Source organism: Notolepis coatsorum (assembly GCF_963971535.1).
Source record: "Notolepis coatsorum genome assembly, chromosome: 2".
NCBI classification, from domain to species: Eukaryota; Metazoa; Chordata; class Actinopteri; order Aulopiformes; family Paralepididae; genus Notolepis; species Notolepis coatsorum.
Window position 1 is genome coordinate 167334174 of NC_140166.1, and position 27650 is coordinate 167361823.

General features: G+C 44.3%; 1 protein-coding gene across 1 annotated transcript; it reads right to left on the reverse strand.

The window, feature by feature from the left end:
- Position 1: 1 nt before the first annotated feature.
- Positions 2 to 27650, reverse strand: cUnh1orf146 (chromosome Un C1orf146 homolog). The gene is made up of 5 exons (XM_084309327.1): positions 27471 to 27650; positions 26834 to 26927; positions 9422 to 9593; positions 439 to 517; positions 2 to 324 (listed from the first exon to the last, which is right to left on the reverse strand). Exons 1-5 carry the CDS (start codon positions 27534 to 27536, stop codon positions 211 to 213), a joined length of 525 nt encoding a protein of 174 aa, XP_084165453.1. The 5' UTR covers positions 27537 to 27650; the 3' UTR covers positions 2 to 210.

Below are 27650 nucleotides of genomic sequence, written 5' to 3' on the forward strand. Positions count from 1 at the left end.
ATTTTGTATTTACCAAATACTAAGGCTAATTAATAAATAACATCTGTAAAAAATGCATATCTGTGTTTTAATTTTTCCATCCTCCTATTGCTACAATGCAGCTGGGATGGATTCTAGTCAGTTTGAATTCTTAGACAAATGTGGTTGAAATACAACAAGGATTATAACTACTACAGAGAAAGGAGACCTGGCAATCCTCAGACATTCCACTCAGCTGAACTTGATGTCTCTGAGCATCTCCCATACAGAACTGCTTTCGATGATGTGGGCCCGGGCCTGAGCCATCCTGTCCTGGATGTTCTCCACGTGGGGCTTACTTGTAGCCTGGAAATACATTGGCTATTGCTTACTTCAAATATTAAAAGAATGCAAGAGCCCTTATCTATGTTGTTCTTCGGAATCATTCAATCGTGTTCCTGCGGAATCTTCATCCCTTACCTTAGCAATTGTCAACATTCCTTTGACGATCTCTGCGTTGTTCCGCACAGGTAGAATTCTGAGATTGCTGCCAAAGAATCTGAAACAGACCAAATCGGCTCCCTCAGATAAATCAGAATCACAACAAAAATGATTGGTGGAATTGTCTTTTGTGGTGTCTATTGTGGTCATGTGGTGTCTGTAATAGTATAAGTAGATTTTTTTATGTTATGTTCTATGTTTATTATTTTTGTTATTGCTAATGTCATTGTTGTTATTACTATTGTGGTATTGTGAGGTATTGTTATGGTTATTGTTACTGTATTGTGTCTGTCTTGTTTTGTGTATAAAAAGAAATACAAATATTTGATAACAAATAAATAATAATAATAACTAGACAATTCCGCGGGGGAAAGTGTGGGTGATGCCTGTGCACTGCCGGTCAACAGGAGAGGATCTTCCAGCCGAGTACGACAACCCCTCTCGCGAGTCAACCTGCAAGTCTCTACAACAAATGGTTCAATAGGGGGCGGGGCAAATATGGACCAATGAAAGGGGATCTCCCTACTGAGTACAATGTGGAACCCGCAAGTCTCTACGACAAACGGTTCAAAAGATACAAAAAACATAGACAGTTACCATAGCGACTGTTTTTTGGTTGCCATGGCGACCGTTACCATAGCAACTTTTTTTGTTGCCATGGCGACCGTTACCATAGCAACCACAAACGGTTGCCATGGTGACCGTTACCATAGCAACCGTTTTTGGTTGCCATGGCGACTGTTACCATAGCAACCGTTGCTTGATTTTTTTTCATAGCCGCAGTTTGCGAAGACGCTCTCTGATTGGTTTAGCTCCGAAGGGCTCTGGGATAGAAATGTCCGCCTTGTACATATATTCTCTGCTTCGAAGTGGTTATGCTTTGGCCCTCTTTCGAAGTGGGTTATGCTTAGAGTTTGGAATCAGGGCTGGTGGTCCATCGCCCTGCTCTAAAGATAAACTCTTAGCATAACCCACTTCGAAAGAGGGCCAAAGCATAACCACTTCGAAGTAGAGAATATATATGTACAAGGTGGAAGAGCCCTTCGGAGCTAAACCAATCAGAGAGGGTCTTCGCTGTACGCGGGCTAGCCAATCAGAGAGCGTCTTCGCAAACTACGGCTACGAAAAAAGATCGCACGTGGCACCTAGGGTAAAAGGGTATGGTAAAATCGGCCATTTTGAAATCCAAAATGATGTAGATTAGAGTTATCTTATACTAAAAATGTACTTGTATTTTTATTCCCCATTAAAAAACACATAATTTAGACACCTTGCATGTTAGGATTTATTTCAGATTAATTCTGGCACCTGTGTATGACCAAGGGGTTCAAATGGTAAAATTGGCCATTTTGAAATCCAAAATGATGTAGATTAGAGTTATCTTATACTAAAAATGTACTTGTATTTTTATTCCCCATTAAAAAACACATAATTTAGACACCTTGCATGTTAGGATTTATTTCAGATTAATTCTGGCACCTGTGTATGACCAAGGGGTTCAAATGGTAAAATCTGCAATTTTGAAATCCAAAATGATGTAGGTTAGCGTTATCCTATCCCAAAAATGAACTCATATTTGAATTCCCCATTAAGAAACACATCATTTAGACACCTTGCATGTTAGGATTTCCTTCAGATTCATGTTGGCATTAGAAATCGGTGGTTTTTCAATGTATGTGATGTATAGATTGGGGGGAGATGACCGCAGCTTAAAAAGGGTAAGAGAGGTCAGAAATGTGCTTGTCTTAGCAGACGGTGATAGAAGAAGTGGTTCAGAGCGAGCAGGGTATTAGTGTGAGCACCACACTGAGCAGGGCCGAATGTTGACATTCCGATCTGGAACACATTGATAACAGCATGCACAGAGCGAGGGAGAGGGGTGACATCCTTAATGAAACAGTAATGAAACGTTTTAATGGTGTGAAAGGTTATTAGCAGTTGTCATGACAGCGCGTCACCTGACAACCAGAAGGGGGGCGGGCCGTCGTTGCTATGACGAAGATCTATAAGTCGAACAGTTTTTCCGGGTGTGAGGCAGACCAAGAGCGACTAAGGGCAGACTACAATCTGACTAGAACTGAGATCACGCAGAAGGGACTCTCTCCTCTCATCACGGAGAGGGGGGGGGGGAGGAAGGATGCCACATCATCATTAGCTTCGGCTAACACAAGGATGGTCTTGGCTAACGACCAGGCCTGACCACTTTTGGACTGAATAGCAGAAGGACGATAGACTGAACACACCAAAAGATCTTTAGAATAGATCTTACAAGGACAATACGAATTGGTTCCCATCTGATTATGAGGTCTCTGTTTATGAAAATAAACAACGCTTCTCCTTGTAAGGTATTACGCTGTGTCAAAGTGTCGGATTCTTACGGAGGTGGAGAATTATTATGGTTGCGGGTTGCACTAACGGGGAATGATAAGGATTGTATCAGCCAGTGTATGAGACGTCGGAGAGATAAAACACAACGCAGATGGGGAGATGATTACACAAGCCAAACAGATGAAGACGTGATACTGGCAGACTGATCAGAATCTAACAGCATCCAGGATGCCAACATGAATCTCCATGTATGGCCAAGGGGTGAAAAATGGTAAAATCTGCCATTTTGAAATCCAAAATGATGTAGGTTAGATTTATCCAATCCGAAAAATAATCCCATATTTGAATTCCCCACAAAAAAACACATATTTTAGACACCCCACTCGATTGATTTTCCAAAGAAAAAAAAGTATGGCCCGCCCCAATATTCACCACGGTATAAAACGGGAATGTATGCATTATTTCTTTAACACATATTGAACGATAGATAGTTACAATAGGAACAGCCTGAGGGTCAGGACCCCCGGAAAGGGGGCCTGGTGAGGCCAACGATGCTGCAGCATCGAGACCCCACCAGACTGTCACTAGTGACACCACCCCCCACATCGCCAGCGTATCGGACAGGGCCCAATCCAAGAGCAGGCCCTTCCCCCCTACAGCACGCCGCCCTGAACACTCCACAGAGGCTACACCCCCACAACACTGTGGGGCCAGGCAGCGCACCGGGGAGACAACCCCCAAAGAGGTTGATCCCTCAATCCTGGCAACAGGTCAAAAGCATAACTCGACCTGTGCCCGGAGCACTGCGGACTAGACAGACGCCTAAGGGGTCTACTGAGAACAGCACCCCGGCGGAAGGGGCGTTCGGTATGCTGTGCACCATGTCGCAGCCTCCACAAAAACCCGACCCCCTAGAGAGGCAGAGGCAGAGAAGGCTGAGATGATTGGCAGATGTCATAAAAAGTGCGGGGGCACACTCGCAGGCAGACGGGGTCAAGCCCGGCCTAACCCGAGAGTTGACTCCGCTATCAACACACCGGGAAACCAACCACCTCCCTATGTTTAGTTTAACAGGAGGCGGTTGTTCCCTTAACCCCCCCAAGAAAAACTCAGAAACACAACTGTGCGTATACACCGGCTATACAGCAGTACAAGCATTTCAGTTTTCAAGAAGGGGTTAACCCAGGCCAACAGGTCGACGAGAACGAGTCCGGACCTGGGCCCGGCGGACCGGGACGTACTACACAGGGATGCCAGAGGGGTACAATAGAACAGGGGTTCCCAAACTTTTCAGGCCGGGACCGAGAAAATAAGGCGTCAGAGAGCCGCGGCCCAATGCACATCGTCAGGCTTTTTTTTTTTTTTTTTTTTGCTAGGCGACCGATTTTTTAAGCCAAATATCACTTCAATCCTATTAAGTTAGTTCAAGTTAGTTATTCATTTATATGTGCTATTTATGAGAGGGCTAACTTGTTGCAAAATAATAATGATAATAATAATAGCCTCATTAAAATACTATTGTTGCTTCGGTTGTTTTCAGCGTTTTATGTGCATAATCTGTTATTTAGTTTGAAATGTTCGTTGAAATAAGTAGATTTTTTGTTTTTATTTATTAAGTTAATATAAAACCATATAGTCACATTTTAGAATACAATAGAATAGAATTTTAGAATACAACTAGAAACACTGTCCTGGCCTGCTTCTAAGTTCAGTGGTCTAAAAAAAAAAAAAAAAAAAAAAAGGGTTTTTTTTAACTTTAACTTTAATTTTTTTTTAATCATCTCGCGGCCCTCCCGTGGCTGCTCGCGGCCCACCTTTGGGTCGCGACCCCGACTTTGGGAACCACTGCAATAGAACCACCTCGACAGCCCCCTCCCAGCCCCGCCAAGCAGGGGAAGAGAGGGGCGAAAAATAATGAAGGACCAAGCTCCTTAGCACAGCGCAAGGTACAACACAATATGGACCAAGCAACAGTGAAAAATAACACACAGTGACACAACCACGAACACACCTCCATAACATCAAACCCTGCGACGCCCGGGCCAACCCGGCATTCTCCCCCCGAAAAAGCACAAAGTCCTTCAGGGTACCAGAACAGCAGATCTGCGCCCTGGCGGACAACGGGTTAACTGACCTGGTCCGGCGCGACCAGAACCAGTCCTGTGTCCTAATCACGCCACCATCCCCAGTCCTAAGAGGGGGGTAGGTACGCGTGTCGATCTGAAACATCACAGAGGGCGCCACCAAGACGGTCAGAACATGAATGCACCGCGCCCGGTGGCCCACCCCAAGGGCGTGAGACCCCTCCGCCAATGCTTTGATCTATTCCGTCATCTCCCCCCAGAGATTAACGAGAATTCGTCGAGACTAACCTAGTACACTGGCGCTCGGAAGAGATAAAATCTCCATCCTAGTTGCTCCATAAAAAACGCTGTTTCCATGATGAGCAACCAAGGCGCGCCAGCCCATGCATGGTTCCACACAGAAGCACCCAGGGCCAGCACTATGTACACGACCCAAAACACATCAATGGTAATTCTAACAAGAACCCAGATAACGTTCCCTCCAAGCCGCCTGGGACGAGCGGCAGGAAGCTGGCCAAGAGACACAGATATGGGTCCCATATGACGCGTCTGAGGGAAAACACCCCTGTCAACCCGGCTCTGTATAAAAGAGAGGAGACAGGGAACCCCCAGAGAGACCTACCACGTGAGTAATAATTGAAAAGATATATGTAACATTGAGCTACGTGACCAAAAGCTCAATACATATGTAACAGAGCGCAGAGCAGAAAACAAGTTTCCACGCACCGCATAACTCAATCTTGACAATAACAGCGGCCCACAACATGGAGCCTGAAAAAACTCACGGAAGCCACACGACCAATAGAAACGCACCCAGTGACGTATTCTATGGCGGGGGGAATTCCGTGACCCACCTGCCCAAATATGGCGTGGGATCAGGGAACTCCCTTCCCCCCTCAACAGCGTGACAGGAAGACCGAAGAACAGGAGGTCCAACCCCCTGGCCAATCAGAAAAAAAGGGGGGCAGGGTTTATCAGTTCACCCCCTTATGACCCCATACCCCGGATACGATGAAAACAAACAAGCAGCGATGATACCAGTTTACCTAGCATGCTACATGAAAAAGCGTATATCCACTAGGATAAGCTCAACCATCTGCACGCCAGCCACAGACGATAAACTCGTTTGCAAACGGGTTTTTATATACAAGGCTTTAGGCTCATGTGCGAACACGTCACCCGTGTTTATGTACTTCACCAAGTAAAGAGAAAACAGACGTTTAAAGAGAGGGTCAAAGGGGGAGCTCCAGTAGCTCACCGCGTACCTCGGACGCTATTTCGGCGTCGGGGACAACCGTGCGCGTCACGGATCTGGGGTACACGAGTTCGACTCCCGGACTCGCCGTATTTTCTCAGAGTGTCTTTCCCCCGATCTATACCCCATTCAACCTGTTTCTGTCGGTCATACTTGACCAGAAAAAGCGATAAACGCTAAAAGAACCAGCTGACTGGTCAAAGTAAAAAAAAAAAAAAAAAAAAAGAGAGGGTCAAAGACCTCGGTACAAGCTACATATATGATTACTTCTGTAGGCTAACACTCTAACCTGGTTGTGGACTCGATGCCATGTTTCCCCAAACGTAACAGAATACACACAACCCCCTCAGATAAAAAAGGTAAAGTTCACTCTTACTACTGCAAGAAGAACACGGTCTTCTTCATGATGAGGGAAGACAAGTCTTTCGACCGAGTGCTAGCCACAGGCCTTGCTAAGCACACATATATATAGCGACCAGAACAATTTACAAGAAAACTGTCCTACTCTCTAAAAACACACAACCCCACAGGTAGGTGAGGGTTTATACATCGTATCCCCAATATAAAGTGAATAAACACACAGTTTGTAACAAAAAACAGTCCCTCACCAGGAGGGACCTTTTATTTAGTAACAAAAATTATATGTTGGGGAGGGGAAGGGGACAGGGGTAAACAGGGGAGTCACTAGTGGCGTCTGCCACATGCAGCGCAGTGTTTGCCCCCACGGGGAGCCGGCCCGGAGGAACGGTTCTGGGAAGCCTCGTCACGTCGATCCCTACCGTTACCTCCGGGCGTGGGGCGGCTGGCTGCAGCGGACGAGGCACTCCCTCCACTCCTGGCCTTCTTCGCCAAAGGTCCAGTAGCGGCGACGGTGGTGGCGGAGGCAACGGTCGCGGTCCTCTGCCGGCGTTGCTTTTTCCGGCCATCACCGGTGGCATCGGGTCAGGGGAAATGGGGTTGGAGCACAGAGCACTTCTCCTCCATCTCTCTGCAGGCTGCCGTCATCTGCTGCATGGCCGACCCGAATAGCCCAGCATCGGAGAGGGGGGCTGTGAGCAGGGGAATCCTCTTTTGTTCCAGCACCCGCGCCTGCTCCAGCCAAAGGTGGCGCTGGGATAGAGTGGCCAGGGCGCGCTCCTTCCCGACGGCTATCGCCTGCAGCTGGGTAAGGTGCAGGATGGCTCCAGCCGCCTGGGCGTGAAGATATTGCTGATGGTCATCCAATACCGACCCGCCCGCCATCATCCCCGACATGTAGCGCGCTAGCTGCGCGATGTTGGAAGTCGCAGCTAGGCTCTGAGTCGCGGCAATGTACACCTGGTCACTCCAATTAGCCATCTGCCTAGCCGATTTCCCTTGGGGAACCGGCTTACGCAACGGCTCCCACACCATTTCGGGACAAAGTATGGATGCCATCGGGCTATCAAGCCGAGGCACCCCGTCCTTTAGCCCCTGGACCAAACCCGCCACCCGCGTGACTGGCACGTAGGCGGGGGTAAGGCCAGTGATGCGGGAGATTACCTATCCCTGTTTCACGTAGGCCTCCATTGATGGGAAGAATGGGCAGACAACGCCCGTCTCTCTCACAGGACGACGTTGCCAGAGATGACCTATCATGTCATCAGGAACAGGTGCAGGCAGAGGCTGCGGCAACGCCACGCTATTAGCGGCTGCGGCGGCCGCCATGAGCTCGGGGAACAAGGCAAGCAACTCCCCCTGCGTACCTCCCTCCACGTCACTCGCGTCCCTCACGTACGGGAGGCTGCCATGTCGGGCGCCACCATCCGACGCGGCAGATAGCTGGGCATCTTATCTCAGGGTTGGAGGTTCTAACCCAACACCGGAGAACAAGGGACCCCAAGGAGACGCAACACTCCCTGCCACACCCCGAGGGGGAGAATGATATGTCTCCACTGGGGCATCGAACAAGAGAGCTCTCGCCCCCTCCATATGATCCTCAGTCTCCATCTGAAATGGAGACGAGGCAAGAGAACTCTCGTCCGGCTCCAGCACAACCTCAAAGCCCGGCCGTTCGCCCCTGCAGCTCGCCGCCCTACGACGAGAGCGAGCAGAGGCGAAGAGTCTGCGTCGCAAATCCCCAGCCACCAGAGGAGCTGTCGGCCTTTTGGCCGACTGTCCACTGGCGGGGGAACCAGGGCCGGAACCAGGCCATCTTACGGGAGATGGAGGCTCAACGGCCCCTCGGAGAGGCAGACTCACCACCGGGCGCCGCCTGGGCGTATCCGACTGCCACGACCGCGGAGTCAGAGACGCCCCACGACGCACGGAGGACGTGGCAATGGAGAAGCGCTGGTGAAGGGTGACGTTGCGAGCGTCCAAACCCCCCGAAGGTGCAGACATTATGACTTAGCTTTTCTCGTAAATTGGCGAGAGAGAGAAAAATAAGATACAATGTCCACGTAGCTCCTTTCCAACAACTATTTCGGCACTAAACTCAAGTGGTGTATACAGACACTTGTCGGTGGTGTAGAGGAGCGGATGTGGGTGTGGCCAGGCGGATGGGTGTGTACATGTGGAGACATTTTATTCAGAATTAGATTGAAAGGGATAAGGTTCCACTACGAGCAGAGCGTAAGCTATACGATAATATAACTAAAAACCACCAAAGAAATCCTACCGACTACGCCTGTTTGTGGGAGATTCCAAGGAGTTTGAGAGAGGACCCCGTCACACACTCTCACAATAATTAAAGCAAAACGATAAGAGATGAAGCTAATTTTTTTAAATATGAGTACTTCAGGGAGTTCATGAAGGGTTATGTGCGATAATGTGTAATTCCGTCGACAATTGTGGCCCGTGTGGCAATCGGAAGACAAGCGAAGGAACGGAGAAATCACAGATTGTGGCATCGTTTTGATGTGTTATTTCTATACCTACGTCCAAAATTTAGACCACTGTCACAATTTACAAAAGGTGAGGGTAAAACAAAGAAAATTCAGCTTCTACACTCTAGTTTTGAACATTCCTCCATTCATTCCTATAGAGCTATTTAAAGTAGATTTGTTTCCAGAACCCTGCGGTGAAACGTATCAGAAAGTAATAGCAACTCGAGTTGGAGCAAGGCGGTCATTTTGATACCTTACATGTATGTGTGTGTGGTGCGAAAGCTCTGGGAGGAGTAGCAGGACAAAAATCTGAGAATATAGATTTAAAAAAGGTGGTTCTCTGGTACATTATTAAATAAATAGCCTATAATCTACAATATCCATTTCATACAATGTGCTACTGGTTCCAAATCACAATTGATTTAATTCAGAGAGCCATAGCCAACTACCTGTGTTGAATTGTTGACATGATGTCCAGTTCCTTCTTTCCATAAAAAGGGGTCAGTAGAAGGAGGAAGGGGTTGCGGTGAACTTGCACAAACGCCTTTATCTTCTCAAAAAGTCCTGACTCCTCAAGATTCTCTGGCAGGTCATGTGGGTCAACAAGCAAAAATGCAGTACCTGGGAAAATATATTTAATTAAATGTATGGCATAGTCATCATATTCAAATTCAAATGAACTAAATTAAATTCTTCTATTTTCTTTTCTTTCCTATACACTCCAGTCTCTGCCTGTATGTCACAGCCTGCTAAACAGCTCTGCCACAAAATCTGTACCAGATCCGGACATCTATGACCAAATTTGTTTGAAAGACAATTAGAATATAACTTTGAATTGGGTATATTACAGACTATACTAATTACCAAAAATGAAGCTTGATGAACATTTAGGAGTTATGCAGTGATGTAGTTATCAGAAAAGTAAACAGACAAGTAAATAAACAAGGCTGCAATTAAATTATTTAAAATGTTTCCACTCATTTTCGGTTCTAAAAAATATGGGGGTAATATTATTTATTCAATATGTTTACTTCCTCTTTGAGCAGAGATGTTTGATAGTGGAACGTCATCCAACTGTCTGCTTAAAGGACGACTCCACTTTTTTTGGAAATTAGCTTATTTAACATCTTCCCTGGAGTTAGACAAGAAGATGCATACCTTTTTTGTCTCTGTGCGTGCATTTTAGCTTTGGGAATAGACGCTCCGTTAGCATAGCTTAGCTTCATCACTGGAAGTGGGGGAGGACAGTAGCCTTACAGTGCCTTACAGTGTATTGCAAGGTCTGACATTGACCAAACTTGATATGCATGACCTTGGTGGGCTCTAGGTCAACTCCTGAAAAGGGGGTCAATGTCAGACCTTGCAATCAAAAGTTAGGGGGCGCACTGAAATTATGGCAAGGGTTATTAGCCCCCTAACTTTGATTGCAAAGTCTGACATTGGTCAGACTTTAAATGGTAGGTTAGATTCTGCCAATGTTACCTCTTCACATATATCATTATCTAAATCTGTAATACTAGTAATAGACCTATATAAGGACAAACTCTTCACAAAAATTCACATCATGTGTGTCTATTCAGGAAGTGTTTGGGAACCCATGGTCAGCATGCGTCTCTACTTTCCGTAGCTGCATTTCTGCAGACCCCTCTCTGATTGGTTGAGCCCATTTCTGCAGACCCCTCTCTGATTGGTTGAGCGAAGCCCCTCTCTGATTGGTCGCGGCAAACGGCGGACGTAATGTTATCATATCAAGATAAAAAGAAATTTACTACCAGATTTGCGTATAACGTTATTTCGCGTGACTTCGCGGTTTATTCATAACATTATGCACATTTCACAACACAGCCAGCTGTCAGAAACTGTACATTGTAACATTATATAACATAACGTTATGTTATTTCACGGTTTATTCATAACGTGAATGAATGAATGAATGAAAACTTTATTTAACAGATTGCAGAATGGGTACAATACAGTACGGCTCAATACACACAATTGTTAAGGGGATGCAGACCTGAGAAAGACGTTTGTCTTGTTTCCATCAGGGTCCCCAATTTTCTATTCATATAGACATTTATGACATACACAGCATACATGACATTTATGGCATAGGGACATATAGGTATTTAGTACTGATACATTTCAGCATCATGCCCACCCGGACTAACAGACTGAAGTTTAGTTTTTATCCCAGGGCCATATGTGCACTAAACTCAGCTAAATTTTAAAACAACAGTCTCCTTGCACCCCCCCCCCCCCCCCCCACACAACATTAGGGATAGTGCAATTATATTTTACACCCCCCTGTTTATATTAATGTTATTTATGCCCCACCCGTTTTTATATTTAATACTGTGTTTAGGACTGTTTTAAATTTTTTTAGGGATTTTGTAGGGTTGCATTTTTAAATTTCGTTGTAACAACTGTAACAATGACAATAAAGATCTATTCTATTCTAAACGGTATTCAAATATACAGTACTGTTACCCCTAGATCCTGACAGAGTATATACATATGATGGGGAGGGGACTGTACATTAGGAGGGGGTGGGTGGGTGGGAGAGAAATATACATACGGCGGGGAGGGAATATATACATGGGGTGGGGAGGAGACTGTCTATTAGGAGGTGGTGGGGGTTTTGGGCATTTACGGTGGCCAGTTTCGAATTGCAGCCTCCCGTAGGTGCTCTTTAAGAGTGGTTTTGAATGTGGGTAGGGATTCACATTCCTTTACAGCTTTGGATAGGGCGTTCCACATTGATGTGGCATAATTGCGAAACGTTTTTAGTCCCTTGTTTGAGCCGAATCTGGGTTTAACATGATTTGTTGAGCTTCCTCTGGTGTAGTGGTTGTGGTATTCATTGACCTTTGGGAAGTATTTTGACATGTACATGGGTACCTTAGTCGTATAGTGTATCTTGTAGACCAGGCCCATTGCAAGTTGCTGTACTCTGTCGTCTACTCTAAGCCATCCTAGGTTGTCAAAGTGGGCAGGGGTGAGGTGGGTTCTGGGGGTAAGGTCAAGTAGTAGTCTGACCAGTTTGTTTTGTGATGTTTGTAATTTTGTTTTAAGCGCCTTTGAGGTGCTTTGGTACCATGAGGTGCACGCATAGTCGTAGTACCCTTGAATGAGTGCTCCTGCCAGAGTCTTCAGGGTATTCTTGTTTACCAGAGAGGAGATCCGGTACAAGAATCTAGTTCGTTGGTTGACTTTTTTTATTACATTGGATGCCATTTTGTCACAGGAAAGATTTGCCTCTAGGATGGAACCCAGGTAAGTAATTTCGTCTTTCCTTGTGACAATATTGTCACCCACTGCAACTGAGAAGCCGTCGGTCTTGCTGAGTTTGTTATTTGAACCGAAGAGAATGGACTCCGTTTTGCCCATTTGTAATGATAGTTTGTTATCAGCGAGCCATATGCAGATTTTGCCTAGTTCCAAGCTGAGGGTTTTTTCAACCTGCAACTTGTTCTTGTCAGAGACCAGCAGGGCTGAGTCGTCCGCAAACAGGAACAAGTTGCAGTCACAGGCTGACGACATGTCATTTGCATAAATTAGGAAGAGCAGCGGTCCTAGTATGCTTCCTTGTAGAACACCACAGCTCACTGTGAGGGGGGGAGATAGACGTTATGCACATTTCGCGTGACAACACATAACGTTATTTCACGTGACAAGTTCAACACAGCCCAGCTGTCAGAAACTGTACATTGAGGGGGTTTGAATCACTGTTTAGTGTTTACACTCCCCACTTACTGTAACTGTACCATGACGCACTCCCCACTTACTGTAACTGTACCATGTTCTATCTACATAACCTCATCTCATGCACCTTGTTGTGTATCCTGTTTCTTTTTCCTCATTATTATATTCAGAGTTAATTATATTGTTTACACTGTCTTCCTTCTATTATAACCCTGCCCATTTGATGTTCCCAAATCATATTCAGAAAGTATCACAGAGACTTCTATTGACCAAGGAATTAGTTATTATTAGTAAGACTTAACATTTCAATCAAACATATAATAACATGCGTTTCATCATACCAACTGATCCTGGTGTGACAATACCAAACATTTAGATTAACCCAGTTAATGCCTAACTAGACAGTTATAGAAGAAAGCAGGAAGCCAGCACTCTCAGATTCAAAGTTTTAATTGCAGCCTGGAACATACATGTTTCGGAACCAATGTGTAACTAGACAGTTACAATATAACATTTATATTAATTAACCCAGTTAATGCCTTAAGAGAAAGAGTCTGGTGGTCAATGTCACTTCGGATTGCTGATTGCTACAGTCAGACTTTACTCCTGTTGGGAAACTATAGCGATGGTCTGTGCTCACCACACGAGCCGGCGTCTACCACCAAGCTTCATTTTACCAATCAGAGAGGGGCTTTGCTCAACCAATCAGAGAGGGGTCTGCAGAAATGGGCTCAACCAATCAGAGAGGGGTCTGCAGAAATGGGCTCAACCAATCAGAGAGGGGTCTGCAGAAATGCAGCTACGGAAAGTAGAGAGCCGGTCGCGCGCGGCAGAGCGAGCGGCCGCGGACTTGCTCGCTTCCTCAATTTATACGCATGGAAGTATTGACTGAATGAATGAATGAATGAATGAATGAATGAATGAATGAAAACTTTATTTAACAGATTGCAGAATGGGTACAATACAGTACGGCTCAATACACACAATTGTTAAGGGGCCCCGTTCCCCGTACCTGGTTCAACTAAGTCGATCAAGATGTCATTATCCAGCTTCAGTTAACCCGATGTTTGAAGCCGGGATTTTCCTGTTCCTCGAAGGTGGATTCAGTCTCGTTAACTCAAGCCAGACTTGAGACCCAGGATAAGTGCGCGTGCCCGCCTCAGCCGAGAAGGCAGCAAGTGTCGAGAGCAGAGATCCTGATTCTCTAGCGGCATTGATTGATTAATTGATTTAAAACTTTAGTAACATATTGCAGTACGGCTCAATCGCCTCGCCGACAAGTTAAATGCGTTATCTATAGGCTAATTTTAAGTCCCTCATTACCTCAATCAATCAGATTATATTTCTTTAAACTTGCCTGCTGGATTGAATAATCAAATGAGATCTTGCTAGCGAAAATAATTAGTAAAACTGTTATACAGAATAACGATACGGCTCCCTTACCCATTGATTGATGTATGGTCGATCTTTTACTTATCTTCTCTGTGGTGTAACGGGTTCTTCTTTTGACTTTCACGCAGACGACCGGGGTTCAAAACCCAGTCGTCTCCTTCTTTTTGCAATATAGGAATAATTCAATTTGGTGCACGTTGAGAGCTATATAAAGAATGACATCCTCAATGCATGTAGATTTATAATATTTTAACTTAAAACCAGGCTACCTTTGCATATAATAATTAATATTATATTCAAAAAAATTATATTGGAAACACGGGGTTTCGAACACCGGTCGCTGGGTTGCCAGGATTGAGCACTACCGCTGAGCCACTGTGCCAGATGGGATAAATTCATTGTTTATACATTAATGAACGAGAGACCCGTGTTTAGAATATTCTTTATTTTGTTGTTGTTGCACCGAGCGAGCGCCACGGTATATAACGTGCATTATTTAGGACAAAGTGAATTTAGTATCAGCATTTTGGGTCTATTTTACATTTCAAAAGACCCCTCTGGAAGAATGGAGCACAAAAACGTAATTCAGAATGGTATAACGCAGATCCTAGACTGTGGGAATAATTTCAGGAAACGCGCTGTCACTCCTTTGCGGGGGCGTGGCGATGGTTGATCCGGCTAACTTGAACTTAAACCCTGCTTTCGACCAGGCTCAAACTTTTGGATCTGTTGTCATGGTGATTTGGAAAATCCAGGTACGGGGAGCCGGAAAGTCCGGCTTAAGTCAGACTTAACCGAAAGTTATCCGGCTAACTCAGTTATCCAGGTACGGGGAACGGGGCCCTGAGAAAGACGTTTGTCTTGTTTACATCAGGGTCCCCCATTTTCAATTCATATAGGACGCGATATTTTATTTGTTTGTCATGACAAACCAATTACATAATCCAACATATGTGTAAAGGCACAACATATTCCAGTTAACGGTATCTTTTTTTAATGATTTGTTACGGCGCAATCAATACTTCCATGCATTCGGGACCTCCATGTTTGGGGGCAGTGGTGCGTTGTTATTATGGACTGAGCCGGTGTCGTGCCTAATTCGGACCCGCCGCCAAGTTATGACCTACCCCCCTCTGGTGAACGCGCATAGACCTCGCGTGGACGTGCATACACCTCGTGAACGCGCATACACTCTATCAGCCTATCAGCGCAGTTTAACAGCCTGCGCAGCGATCGTGGACGCGCATACACCTCGTGAACGCGCATACACTCTTTCAGCATATCAGCGCAGTTTATTAGCAGCCTGCGCAGCGATCAGGTTGCCAGCCTGCGCGGTCTATTTACAGATTTCATTCACGGTTTTTGTGATACTAAATCCAGTGGAATGATTAGATTTGTCCCGATCCATAGATATGCAACATGGCTATAATAAGGTCATTTATATAGCCTGATATTCTATATTCTCTAATATAATGTGAACATGCAAATGTTTCAATAGCCATGTGTAAGCATACATGTGTGCGAATTAGGGATGGGTACCTTTCACATTTGAACCGATACCGGTACCGGTACCGGTACCTGTGAATCGATACCGGTACCCAACGGTACCTTTTTTCTGTACTTTAGTCTCAAGAAATTATTAATTATTACCTCAGTCGTAAAAAAAAATCCAAACTTCAAATAACTACAATTTCGACAGTTTTCGGCTTGTCATTCCTCCGACTGCTTTGTTGTTGAATCAAGTGAAATCCTAGGTAAGCATATATTGTGCGTGTGAACGTTGACATTTTTTTTTTCCGGTTTCTCACTTGATTCGATACTCGGTAGTACCGACGTGTTTCGGTTCGGTACCTCAAAAGTACCGAATTCGGTACCCATCCCTAGTGCGAATACACATTCCTTGTTGTTAAGGGAATGCAGACCAGAGAAAGACGTTTGTCTTGTTTACATCAGGATCCCCCATTTTCAATTCATAGTGACATTTATGACATGAGTATGACATACACAACATACATGACATCATGACATTTATGGCATAGGGACATACATGACATACAGGTATATAGTAGTGTGTGTGTGTGTGTGTGTGTGTGTGTGTGTGTGTGTGTGTGTGTGTGTGTGTGTGTGGATAAGAGGGACAAAGAGGTATGATGGCATTGATTGATTGATTGATTGAAAACTTTATTAACAGATTGCAGAATGGGTACAATACAGTACAGCTCAATACACACAATTGTTAAGGGGATGCAGACCAGAGAAAGACTTTCGTCTTGTTTACATCAGGGTCCCCCATTTTCAATTAATCAGGACATATATGACATACATGACATACAGATAGTCAGTACTGCTACATCTATACATTTATGACATACCAGATTTGCAAATACAGTACTGTTTGTGATACAGAAGGAGTCAAGAAAAGGGAGTATATACATTTGACGTAGAAACTGTACATTGATGTGCAATAAGGTGTCTTGTCTGAAGTATGTATTCTGCGGTTTCACCACCCCTGAGTCCTCTGTTTCTAGCTGAGTGTTGTAAAAAGCATTTGCTGAAATTCATAACGGTGCCCTAGTTGGGGGGGCGGGGCATTTCTTGGCAAGGCTTGCCGAGAATAGACCCCCTCCCTTATCTTGGGAGAACATTTTTTCACAGACACCAGAATGAGTGTGCTGACACTTGTAGGCCTCTGTATGATCATGTAAAAAGCATTTGCTGAAATTCATAACGGTGCCCTAGTTGGGAGGGGCGGGGCATTTCTTGGCAAGGCTTGCCGAGAATAGACCCCCTCCCTTATCTTGGGAGAACATTTTTTCACAGACACCAGAATGAGTGTGCTGACACTTGTAGGCCTCTGTATGATCATGTAAAAAGCATTTGCTGAAATTCATAACGGTGCCCTAGTTGGGGGGGGCGGGGCATTTCTTGGCAAGGCTTGCCGAGAATAGACCCCCTCCCTTATCTTGGGAGAACATTTTTTCACAGACACCAGAATGAGTGTGCTGACACTTGTAGGCCTCTGTATGATCATGTTCTCAGAAGACCTGCCATGGACAACACACATAGACTCAGTTTTAAGGAAGGCGAAGCAGCGCCTCTACCACCTGAGACAGTTAAGGAAGTTCAGAGTATCTGGGAAGATACTCCAGTCCTTCTACTCCAGAGCTGTAGAGAGCATCTTGACTGGAAACATCACTGCCTGGTATGGAAACAGCACGGCACAGGACAAGAAGGCCCTACAGAGAGTGGTGCGCTCAGCCGAGCGTATGGGTCAGTCGAGGACTGGGACCAGAATTTGACTCAGGCAGGCCAGGCCATACCCCCCCCCCCTGCGTTTTGTATATATTTTTTTTTATTTAACCTTTATTTAACCAGGAAGTCCCATTGAGATACAAGATCTCTTTTGCAAGGGAGACCTAGCCAAGATGAGTACTGTATCTGTAGTGTATGTCATATATGTCCTGATGAATTGAAAATGGGGGACCCTGAAGTAAACAAGACGAAAGTCTTTCTCTGGTCTGCATCCCCTTAACAATTGTGTCTATTGAGCTGTACTGTATTGTACCCATTCTGCAATCTGTTAATAAAGTTTTCAATCAATCAGCTTCAGCACCATGGACAGCGACGCTGTCACAAAACGGAGCATAACGTTGTATTCTTATTACTTGTATTATTGCACAAATGTCTTATTCTCATTCCTATTCTTATTAAGAATATTCTATATTCTTGTATTATTGCACAATCGCTTCGGGCATGACCCCCGCATTTCACTGTATGCTTGGCAAATAAAAACTCTTGACCTGACTTGACTTGTATGTAAATAAACAGTATGTGTATATCTTATGTCATAAATGTTATGATAAATAGAAAATGGGAGACCCTGATGTAAACAAGACGAAAGTCTTTATCTGGTCTGCATCCCCTTAACAATTGTGTCTATTGAGCTGTACTGTATTGTACCCATTCTGCAATCTGTTAATAAAGTTTTCAATCAATCAGCTTCAGCACCATGGACAGCGACGCTGTCACAAAACGGAGCATAACGTTGTATTCTTATTACTTGTATTATTGCACAAATGTCTTATTCTCATTCCTATTCTTATTAAGAATATTCTATATTCTTGTATTATTGCACAATCGCTTCGGGCATGACCCCCGCATTTCACTGTATGCTTGGCAAATAAAAACTCTTGACTTGACTTAACTTGTATGTAAATAAACAGTACGTGTATATTTTATGTCATAAATGTTATGATAAATAGAAAATGGGAGACCCTGATGTAAACAAGACAAAAGTCTTTATCTGGTCTGCATCCCCTTAACAATTGTGTCTATTGAGCTGTACTGTATTGTACCCATTCTGCAATCTGTTAATAAAGTTTTCAATCAATCAGCTTCAGCACCATGGACAGCGACGCTGTCACAAAACGGAGCATAACGTTGTATTCTTATTACTTGTATTATTGCACAAATGTCTTATTCTCATTCCTATTCTTATTAAGAATATTCTATATTCTTGTATTATTGCACAATCGCTTCGGGCATGACCCCCGCATTTCACTGTATGCTTGGCAAATAAAAACTCTTGACTTGACTTGACTTGTATGTAAATAAACAGTACGTGTATATCTTATGTCATAAATGTTATGATAAATAGAAAATGGGAGACCCTGATGTAAACAAGACGAAAGTCTTTATCTGGTCTGCATCCCCTTAACAATTGTGTGTATTGAGCTGTACTGTATTGTACCCATTCTGCAATCTGTTAATAAAGTTTTCAATCAATCAATCAATCAATCAATGCCATCATACCTCTTTGTCCCTCTTATCCACACACACACACACACACACACACACACACACACACACACACACACACACTACTATGTATGTCCCTATGCCCCGCCCCCCCCAACTAGGGCACCGTTATGAATTTCAGCAAATGCTTTTTACATGATCATACAGAGGCCTACAAGTGTCAGCACACTCATTCTGGTGTCTGTGAAAAAATGTTCTCCCAAGATAAGGGAGGGGGTCTATTCTCGGCAAGCCTTGCCAAGAAATGCCCCGCCCCCCCCAACTAGGGCACCGTTATGAATTTCAGCAAATGCTTTTTACATGATCATACAGAGGCCTACAAGTGTCAGCACACTCATTCTGGTGTCTGTGAAAAAATGTTCTCCCAAGATAAGGGAGGGGGTCTATTCTCGGCAAGCCTTGCCAAGAAATGCCCCGCCCCCCCAACTAGGGCACCGTTATGAATTTCAGCAAATGCTTTTTACATGATCATACAGAGGCCTACAAGTGTCAGCACACTCATTCTGGTGTCTGTGAAAAAATGTTCTCCCAAGATAAGGGAGGGGGTCTATTCTCGGCAAGCCTTGCCAAGAAATGCCCCGCCCCCCCAACTAGGGCACCGTTATGAATTTCAGCAAATGCTTTTTACATGATCATACAGAGGCCTACAAGTGTCAGCACACTCATTCTGGTGTCTGTGAAAAAATGTTCTCCCAAGATAAGGGAGGGGGTCTATTCTCGGCAAGCCTTGCCAAGAAATGCCCCGCCCCCCCAACTAGGGCACCGTTATGAATTTCAGCAAATGCTTTTTACAACACTCAGCTAGAAACAGAGGACTCAGGGGTGGTGAAACCGCAGAATACATACTTCAGACAAGACACCTTATTGCACATCAATGTACAGTTTCTACGTCAAATGTATATACTCCCTTTTCTTGACTCCTTCTGTATCACAAACAGTACTGTATTTGCAAATCTGGTATGTCATAAATGTATAGATGTAGCAGTACTGACTATCTGTATGTCATGTATGTCATATATGTCCTGATGAATTGAAAATGGGGGACCCTGATGTAAACAAGACGAAAGTCTTTCTCTGGTCTGCATCCCCTTAACAATTGTGTGTATTGAGCTGTACTGTATTGTACCCATTCTGCAATCTGTTAATAAAGTTTTCAATCAATCAATCAATCAATCAATCAATGCCATCATACCTCTTTGTCCCTCTTATCCACACACACACACACACACACACACACACACACACACACACACACACACACACACACACACACACACACACACACACACTACTATATACCTGTATGTCATGTATGTCCCTATGCCATAAATGTCATGATGTCATGTATGTTGTGTATGTCATACTCATGTCATAAATGTCACTATGAATTGAAAATGGGGGATCCTGAAGTAAACAAGACAAACGTCTTTCTCTGGTCTGCATCCCCTTAACAACAAGGAATGTGTATTCGCACACATGTATGCTTACACATGGCTATTGAAACATTTGCATGTTCACATTATATTAGAGAATATAGAATATCAGGCTATATAAATGACCTTATTATAGCCATGTTGCATATCTATGGATCGGGACAAATCTAATCATTCCACTGGATTTAGTATCACAAAAACCGTGAATAAAATCTGTAAATAGACCGCGCAGGCTGGCAACCTGATCGCTGCGCAGGCTGCTAATAAACTGCGCTGATATGCTGAAAGAGTGTATGCGCGTTCACGAGGTGTATGCGCGTCCACGATCGCTGCGCAGGCTGTTAAACTGCGCTGATAGGCTGATAGAGTGTATGCGCGTTCACGAGGTGTATGCACGTCCACGCGAGGTCTATGCGCGTTCACCAGAGGGGGGTAGGTCATAACTTGGCGGCGGGTCCGAATTAGGCACGACACCGGCACGCAGGATAATGACGCCCCGCGCGCATGCGCATATGTTCCCTCGCGCACATGTATAATACACTTTGTTTGTATAGCCTTTCATACAGAAACTGCAGCTCAAAGTGCTTCACAACAGAAGAAAGACAGGCATAAAATGAGCACATAAAGTGCAGACATATAAAATCAGTTTTTCACATTAGGATCTAACATCCCAACAGGCAACCTTGTTTATGGTTTGATTCAGTTTTAATATAAATAATAAAAATAAATAGAAGATTAATTAATTATCTACTCAGTCCCAAAGTTTGTGATGTAAATATGGAATGTCCCAAGTTGCTGCTGTTTACAGAGTGTATTGTTGTCCAAAGGTGAATGATGGTGAATGAAGGGTTAAATCAAAACAGTTGTCAATTCCAAACGGTGAGACACGTATGTATCCTCATACATCATTCACCTTTGGACAACAATACACTCTGTAAACAGCAGCAACTTGGGACATTCCATATTTACATCACAAAGAGTCCAGGGCCCCGTTTCATGTACCTGGATAACTGAGTTAGCCGGATAACTTTAGCTGGATAACTGGGTTAGCCGGACTTTCCGGTTTCATATACGTGGATTTTCCAGATCACCATGCCAACAGATCCAAAAGTTTGAGCCTGCTCGAAAGCAGAGTTCAAGTTCAAGTTAGCCTGAACTATCGCCACGCCCCCGCAAAGAAGTGACAGCCCGTTTCCTGAAACTATTCCCACAGTCTACGATCTGCATTATACCATTCTGAATTACGTTTTTGTGCTCCATTCTTCCAGAGGGGGCTTTTGAAATGTAAAATAGACCCAAAATGCTGATATTAAATTCACTTTGTCCTAAAAATGCACGTTATATATACCGTGGCGACGGTGGCGCTCGCTCGTGCGACGTACACATGATGTGGTTATTTTAATTGTAACTGGGATTAAGATGTCTGATGAGATGCGCTGTTTGACGGATTTGAGAAATTGAATGAGCCGTTGACGTCACATGAATGAATGAGGATAAAGAAATAAAACTTCATTCAAAATAAGGGATATTCTAAACACGGGTCTCTCGTTCATTAATGTATAAACAATGAATCTATCCCATCTGGCACAGTGGCCCAGCGGTAGCGCTCAAGTCTGCCAACCTAGCGATCCGGGTTCAAATCCCGGTGTTTCCAATATGATTTTTTTGAATATAATATTAATGATTATACGCCAAAGTAGCCTGGTTTTAAGTTAAAATATTATAAATCTACATGCATTGAGGATGTCATTCTTTATATAGCTCTCAACGTGCACCAAATTGAATTATTCCTATATTGCAAAAAGAAGGACCCCGGTCTTGAACCCGGGTCGTCCGTGTGGAAGTCAAAAGAACAACCCGTTGGACCACATTGGAGATAAGTTAAACATTGACTATACATCAATCAATGGGCAAGAAAGCCGTCTCGTAATTCTGTATAACAGTTAACTAGTTATTTTCGCTAGCAAGATCTCATTTGATTATTCAATCCAGCAGGCAAGTTTAAAGAAATATAATCTGATTGATTGAGGTAATGAGGGACTTAGAATTAGCCTATAGATAACGCATTTAACTTGTCGGCGAGGCGATTGAGCCTATTGCAATCTGTCAATAAAGTCTTAAATCAATTAATCAATCAATGCCGTTGAGAATCAGGGTCTCTGCCATCGATACGTGCTGGCTTTCCACCTAAAACGGGAGCGCGCATCTAGCCTGACTTGAGCCTGACTCTCAAGTCTGGCTTGAGTTAACGAGACTGAATCCTCCTTTGTGAAACAGGAGAATCCCGGCTTTGAACATCGGGTTAACTGAAGCTGGATAATGGACATGTTGATCGACTTAGTTGAACCACGTACATGAAACAGGGCCCAGACGTGGTTGAAGACACCGGCCTAGCGGCTATTGTTATGATAATGCGAGGTAGCGCCGGGAGGCAGGTAAACAGACAAGCCGAGTTGAGCGCAGCGCGTTCTTGAGTGCACGCGCATGCGCGCACAACCATGCATGTGCGTGCACGCGCTTCTGCTCAAATCTTTAATACTCAGTGAGCTTGCACACCGTGCTACCCCGTCCCATGAACAACGCATGCCTGTTTGGGGGTATTCATCAGACAAATCGGATGCGGGGATTCGGCTCCCATCAGGCGGGCAAGAACTGCGGGTTTTCAGCCTCTCCCCTCTCTCCTGGATCTTAAGGGGGAGCTTAGTACGCCTGCCGCGGAGGAGGTGGCTACAACATCAACACACAGTGACTACATGCAGTCACTACATGTGTGTTGGCGTAGCCAGCGGGTAAATCGCGATTTTTTTATTTGTTTGTCATGACAAACCAATTACATAATCCAACATACAGTATGTGTAAAGGCACAACATATTCCAGTTAACGACGGTATATTTTTTTAATGATTTGTTACGGCGTAGTCGTTCTATATGAATTGAAAATGGGGGACCCTGATGTAAAAAAGACAAACGTCTTTCTCAGGTCTGCATCCCCTTAACAATTGTGTGTATTGAGCCGTACTGTATTGTACCCATTCTGCAATCTGTTAAATAAAGTTTTCATTCATTCAGCGTCAGTGGCGGCCGGTGGGTGCTTCGCCACTAGGGGCGCTATACCAAACATTTTGCAAACATGTACAGTACCACGCAACAGACTCATGGCAAGACGTGAGCGATTTGACTCACGCTCACGGCAATGAATCGGCTCTTATGAACGAGTCGCTCAGCTGTTACTACAACAACACACAACCAGTCAAATAAAGTATAGTCTAGACCAGGCCACGTGAGCGGATCGGCACGGCCGAGAAATCCGCTCTTCGCTCTTTAAAGCTTGGTCCGCTCCGCTAATCGCTCATGTTGACCCCCCCCCCCCAAGTCGCTCTCCGCTCCCTCACCGCTCACCTTGAATCGAGCGCTCCCCGCTCCCCGCGCCAGATCGCTCGGCTTTTTTTTATTTTTTTTTTGGAGCATGGTGTAAATTAGCTCAAACTACAACAGTCTACACCCCCTGGGCCCCTTAACAATTGTTTGTATTGAGCAGCATTGTAATTGTACCCATTCTGCAATGTTAAATAACGTTGTTTATCCATTCACTAGCTCTATTAAGCGATGATAGTTAGCCAAGCCACAATGCTATGGTCGCTGCCATTAACGTTAGCATGTAAGCTAACGACAACAACAATGGCGTCGATACTTTTCTAACAGGAGTGAGTGAAGGAGGAGGAGTGAAGCCTGAACAGGATATCACAGGTTCACCCTTCTCAATTCTCATTGGTTGAAAATGGCCTTCATGTTTGTACATCGCCATCTGTTGCTTTGGCATTGTACTACATGTATATTATTACATCAGTGTTAAACCACTATGTGAGCGTCCCGGAGTGGATTGGAGCGGAGGAGAACTCTCGCTCCGGACGTCGCGCCGACCCATTTTAAAACCCACTCCTCGCTCACGTCAAAACCGCCCGCTCCGCTCCCCGCGCCGCTCACGCTCCGATCCGCTCACATGGCCTGGTCTAGACTCTAATTCACAACTTGAAACACAATATATAAATAGAAAAGTTAGAAACAAAACTCGCCCCGTCTCCAAACACAGGCAGATCTCTCCCTCTCTCCTTCTCTCTCTCACACACAGCGCGACGTGGAATCGATTCGTTACACAATCAGACCTATTATATACCAAGAATAACTTCAGTATGAGTACAGGGCTGTACACATATTTTGCATATTGTTAAACGAGCCAAGGCTAGCTATTAAACTATCGATATGAATCGAAAATCTGGGACCCTGATGTAAACAAGACAAACGTCTTTCTCTGGTCTGCAATTGTGTGTATTGAGCCGTACTGTATTGTACCCATTCTGCAATCTGTTAATAAAGTTCTCATTCATTCATTCATTCATTCAAACATAGACGATATTGAACAAGCCATAATCCACGTATTTTCAATCCAAACGCGAGAGAGAGAGAGAGAGACTCACTGTTTAGTTGACACGTCCAGGGCAGGAGGGCTTGCCTTGATAAAGTAGTGTATCACTGTTGATGTATTCCAGACCACTGTCCACTGTGTCCAGACTGCATCCGCCATATAGCTTGTTAGCCAAGTGTTAGCTTGTTAGCAGCACCACACAACAGTCACAAGTACTTCATTCCTTTGTCCATTTCCGCTCGAACAGACTGCAAACTACCTGGCGTTCTATCGCCATGCTCTAAGACAAACTCTAACCTTAACCAACTTTGAAAGAGTGCCTAAGCTTAACAGTCTAAAGAACTTGCAGTCACTGCACGCTCTAAGACAAACAACCTAGGACCAACCTAGGAACCAACGTAGGAATAAGCTAGAATTGGAACATTAGAAATTGGATTCGGCCAATCAGAGATTGTCTCTGTGAAATTCTGCTACGGAAAAAAATACTGGCGTCGGCTAATCAGAGAGCGTCTCCGCGAAATGCGGCTACAGAAATTCTTGACGCTACTGGCTAGACCGCTTCAAATGGCGCCCGGATTCCAACATAATAGTCATATTTCAACGCACAACGCGTTATGCACTGATTGGCTGTGACGGATACAGCGATCAAACTGTGACGCGCACTCAGAGCGCTATCGCGTCTAGCCCGGGCCGAGAAATACGAAAAAATAAAAAAAATATGATGTCACTTCCTGCTCAGGAAAACGAGTGTTTTTTTATTTGAGATAATAACGTTATATTGTGCATTGGAAATACAAACACTTAAAATGAGTAAATATTATTCATTTTAAACATGTTTATATTATTTATAGGGCTATAAAACAAAAAACTAAAAAGTTTTATTTTCTTCTTCTGTGATTTAACAGCAGGTGGGTCGGCGCCCTTGCGCCCCTAGTGGCAGAGCCGCCACTGTTCAGCGTATAAATTGAGGAAGCGAGCGAGTCCGCTGCCGCGCGAGCGGTGGATAGGGGGGCGGGTCACGTGGGGGTCGCGGCCAATCAGAGGAACCAGGAAACCGAATTCCGTTGCGGAAGCGATACACGCGACGCGGTCAGCGTGCACCTTTAATCTGATGACACCTATGGGAGACTGCAATTCGAAATACAAAAAAATAAAAAAAACATGATGTCACTTCCTGCTCAGGAAAACGAGTGTTTTTTTATTTGAGATAATAACGTTATATTGTGCATTGGAAATACAAACACTTAAAATGAGTAAATATTATTCATTTTAAACATGTTTATATTATTTATAGGGCTATAAAACAAAAAACTAAAAAGTTTTATTTTCTTCTTCTGTGATTTAACAGCAGGTGGGTCGGCGCCCTTGCGCCCCTAGTGGCAGAGCCGCCACTGTTCAGCGTATAAATTGAGGAAGCGAGCGAGTCCGCTGCCGCGCGAGCGGTGGATAGGGGGGCGGGTCACGTGGGGGTCGCGGCCAATCAGAGGAACCAGGAAACCGAATTCCGTTGCGGAAGCGATACACGCGACGCGGTCAGCGTGCACCTTTAATCTGATGACACCTATGGGAGACTGCAATTCGAAACTGGCCCCTGTAAATGTCCTAACACAACCCCCTCCAATGTACAGTAAATTACCAAGTATGGTCTTGTCAATATTCCAATGTACAGTTTTGTTTGTATAGTTGTACACTGTCCCCCACCCACCCCTCCTACCCAACCCCCCCCCCCCCCCCCCAACCACCTCCAATGTACAGTCCCCCCCCCCCCCACCTACCCAATCCAATGTACAGTTTCTACGCCAAATGTATATACTTTTTTTTCTGGACTCTTTTTGTATCACAAACAGTACTGTATTTGCAAATCTGGTATGTCATAAATGTATAGATGTAGCAGTACTGTCTATCTGTATGTCATGTATGTCATATGTTACGATGAATTGAAAATGGGGGACCCTGATGTAAACAAGACGAAAGTCTTTCTCTGGTCTGCATCCCCTTAACAATTGTATGTATTGAGCTGTACTGTACTGTACCCATTCTGCAATCTGTTAATAAAGTTTTCAATCAATCAATCAATCATGACAATTTAAATACCTGATAAAGGAAAAACAAAGGCGCCAGACTCAACACCGCCTGAAAACCTGATTCGATGCTGCTGCATGCAGAGCGTCCTCGATGTGCCATGGTTCTGGTAAAGCAAAGATGAAGGTCATTCTTATTGTCAATATTAAAAGTTGTGACTTAAACGTCTTGTGAACAAGCTCAAGTTTATGTTACGACATCTTTATTGGCTTAACTTCTCTTAGCAGTTAGGTCAGTACAATAACCTCCAATGTACAGTCCCCCCCCCATGTACTCTCTTTTTACTCTTTTTGTAATTGTATCACAAAAACAAACAGTACTGTATATTTGTAGATCTGGTATGTCATAAATGTCTAGATGTAGCAGTACTGTCTATCTGTATGTCATATCATATGTTATTATGATGAATTGAAAATGGGGGACCCTGATGTAAACAAGACGAAAGTCTTTCTCTGGTCTGCATCCCCTTAACAATTGTGTGTATTGAGCTGTACTGTATAATTGTACCATCTGTTAATAAAGTTTTCAATCAATCAACGTTAATGTTAGCCAGCTAGTCAACTAGGGCAGCTAACATAAGGTTAGCTCAACAGTTGTCAGTAGTTTTTCTGTTTTGGCAGAGGAAAAGTCTAATGTTAGGCTACCTTACCTGAAGGGATGGGCTGATAATAACGGTTGTTTTCCACTGAGTAGCCGTCTCGTTGTTTGTTGCCATACTGTTTAATTAACCAGGTTAACCAACTTTAGATGGTCTGGTGGTCGTGGATGAAGAAACTGTTGAGTCTATCAATCAGCTGAACCGTTGACAAAAATTAAATGTCTCTGGTTT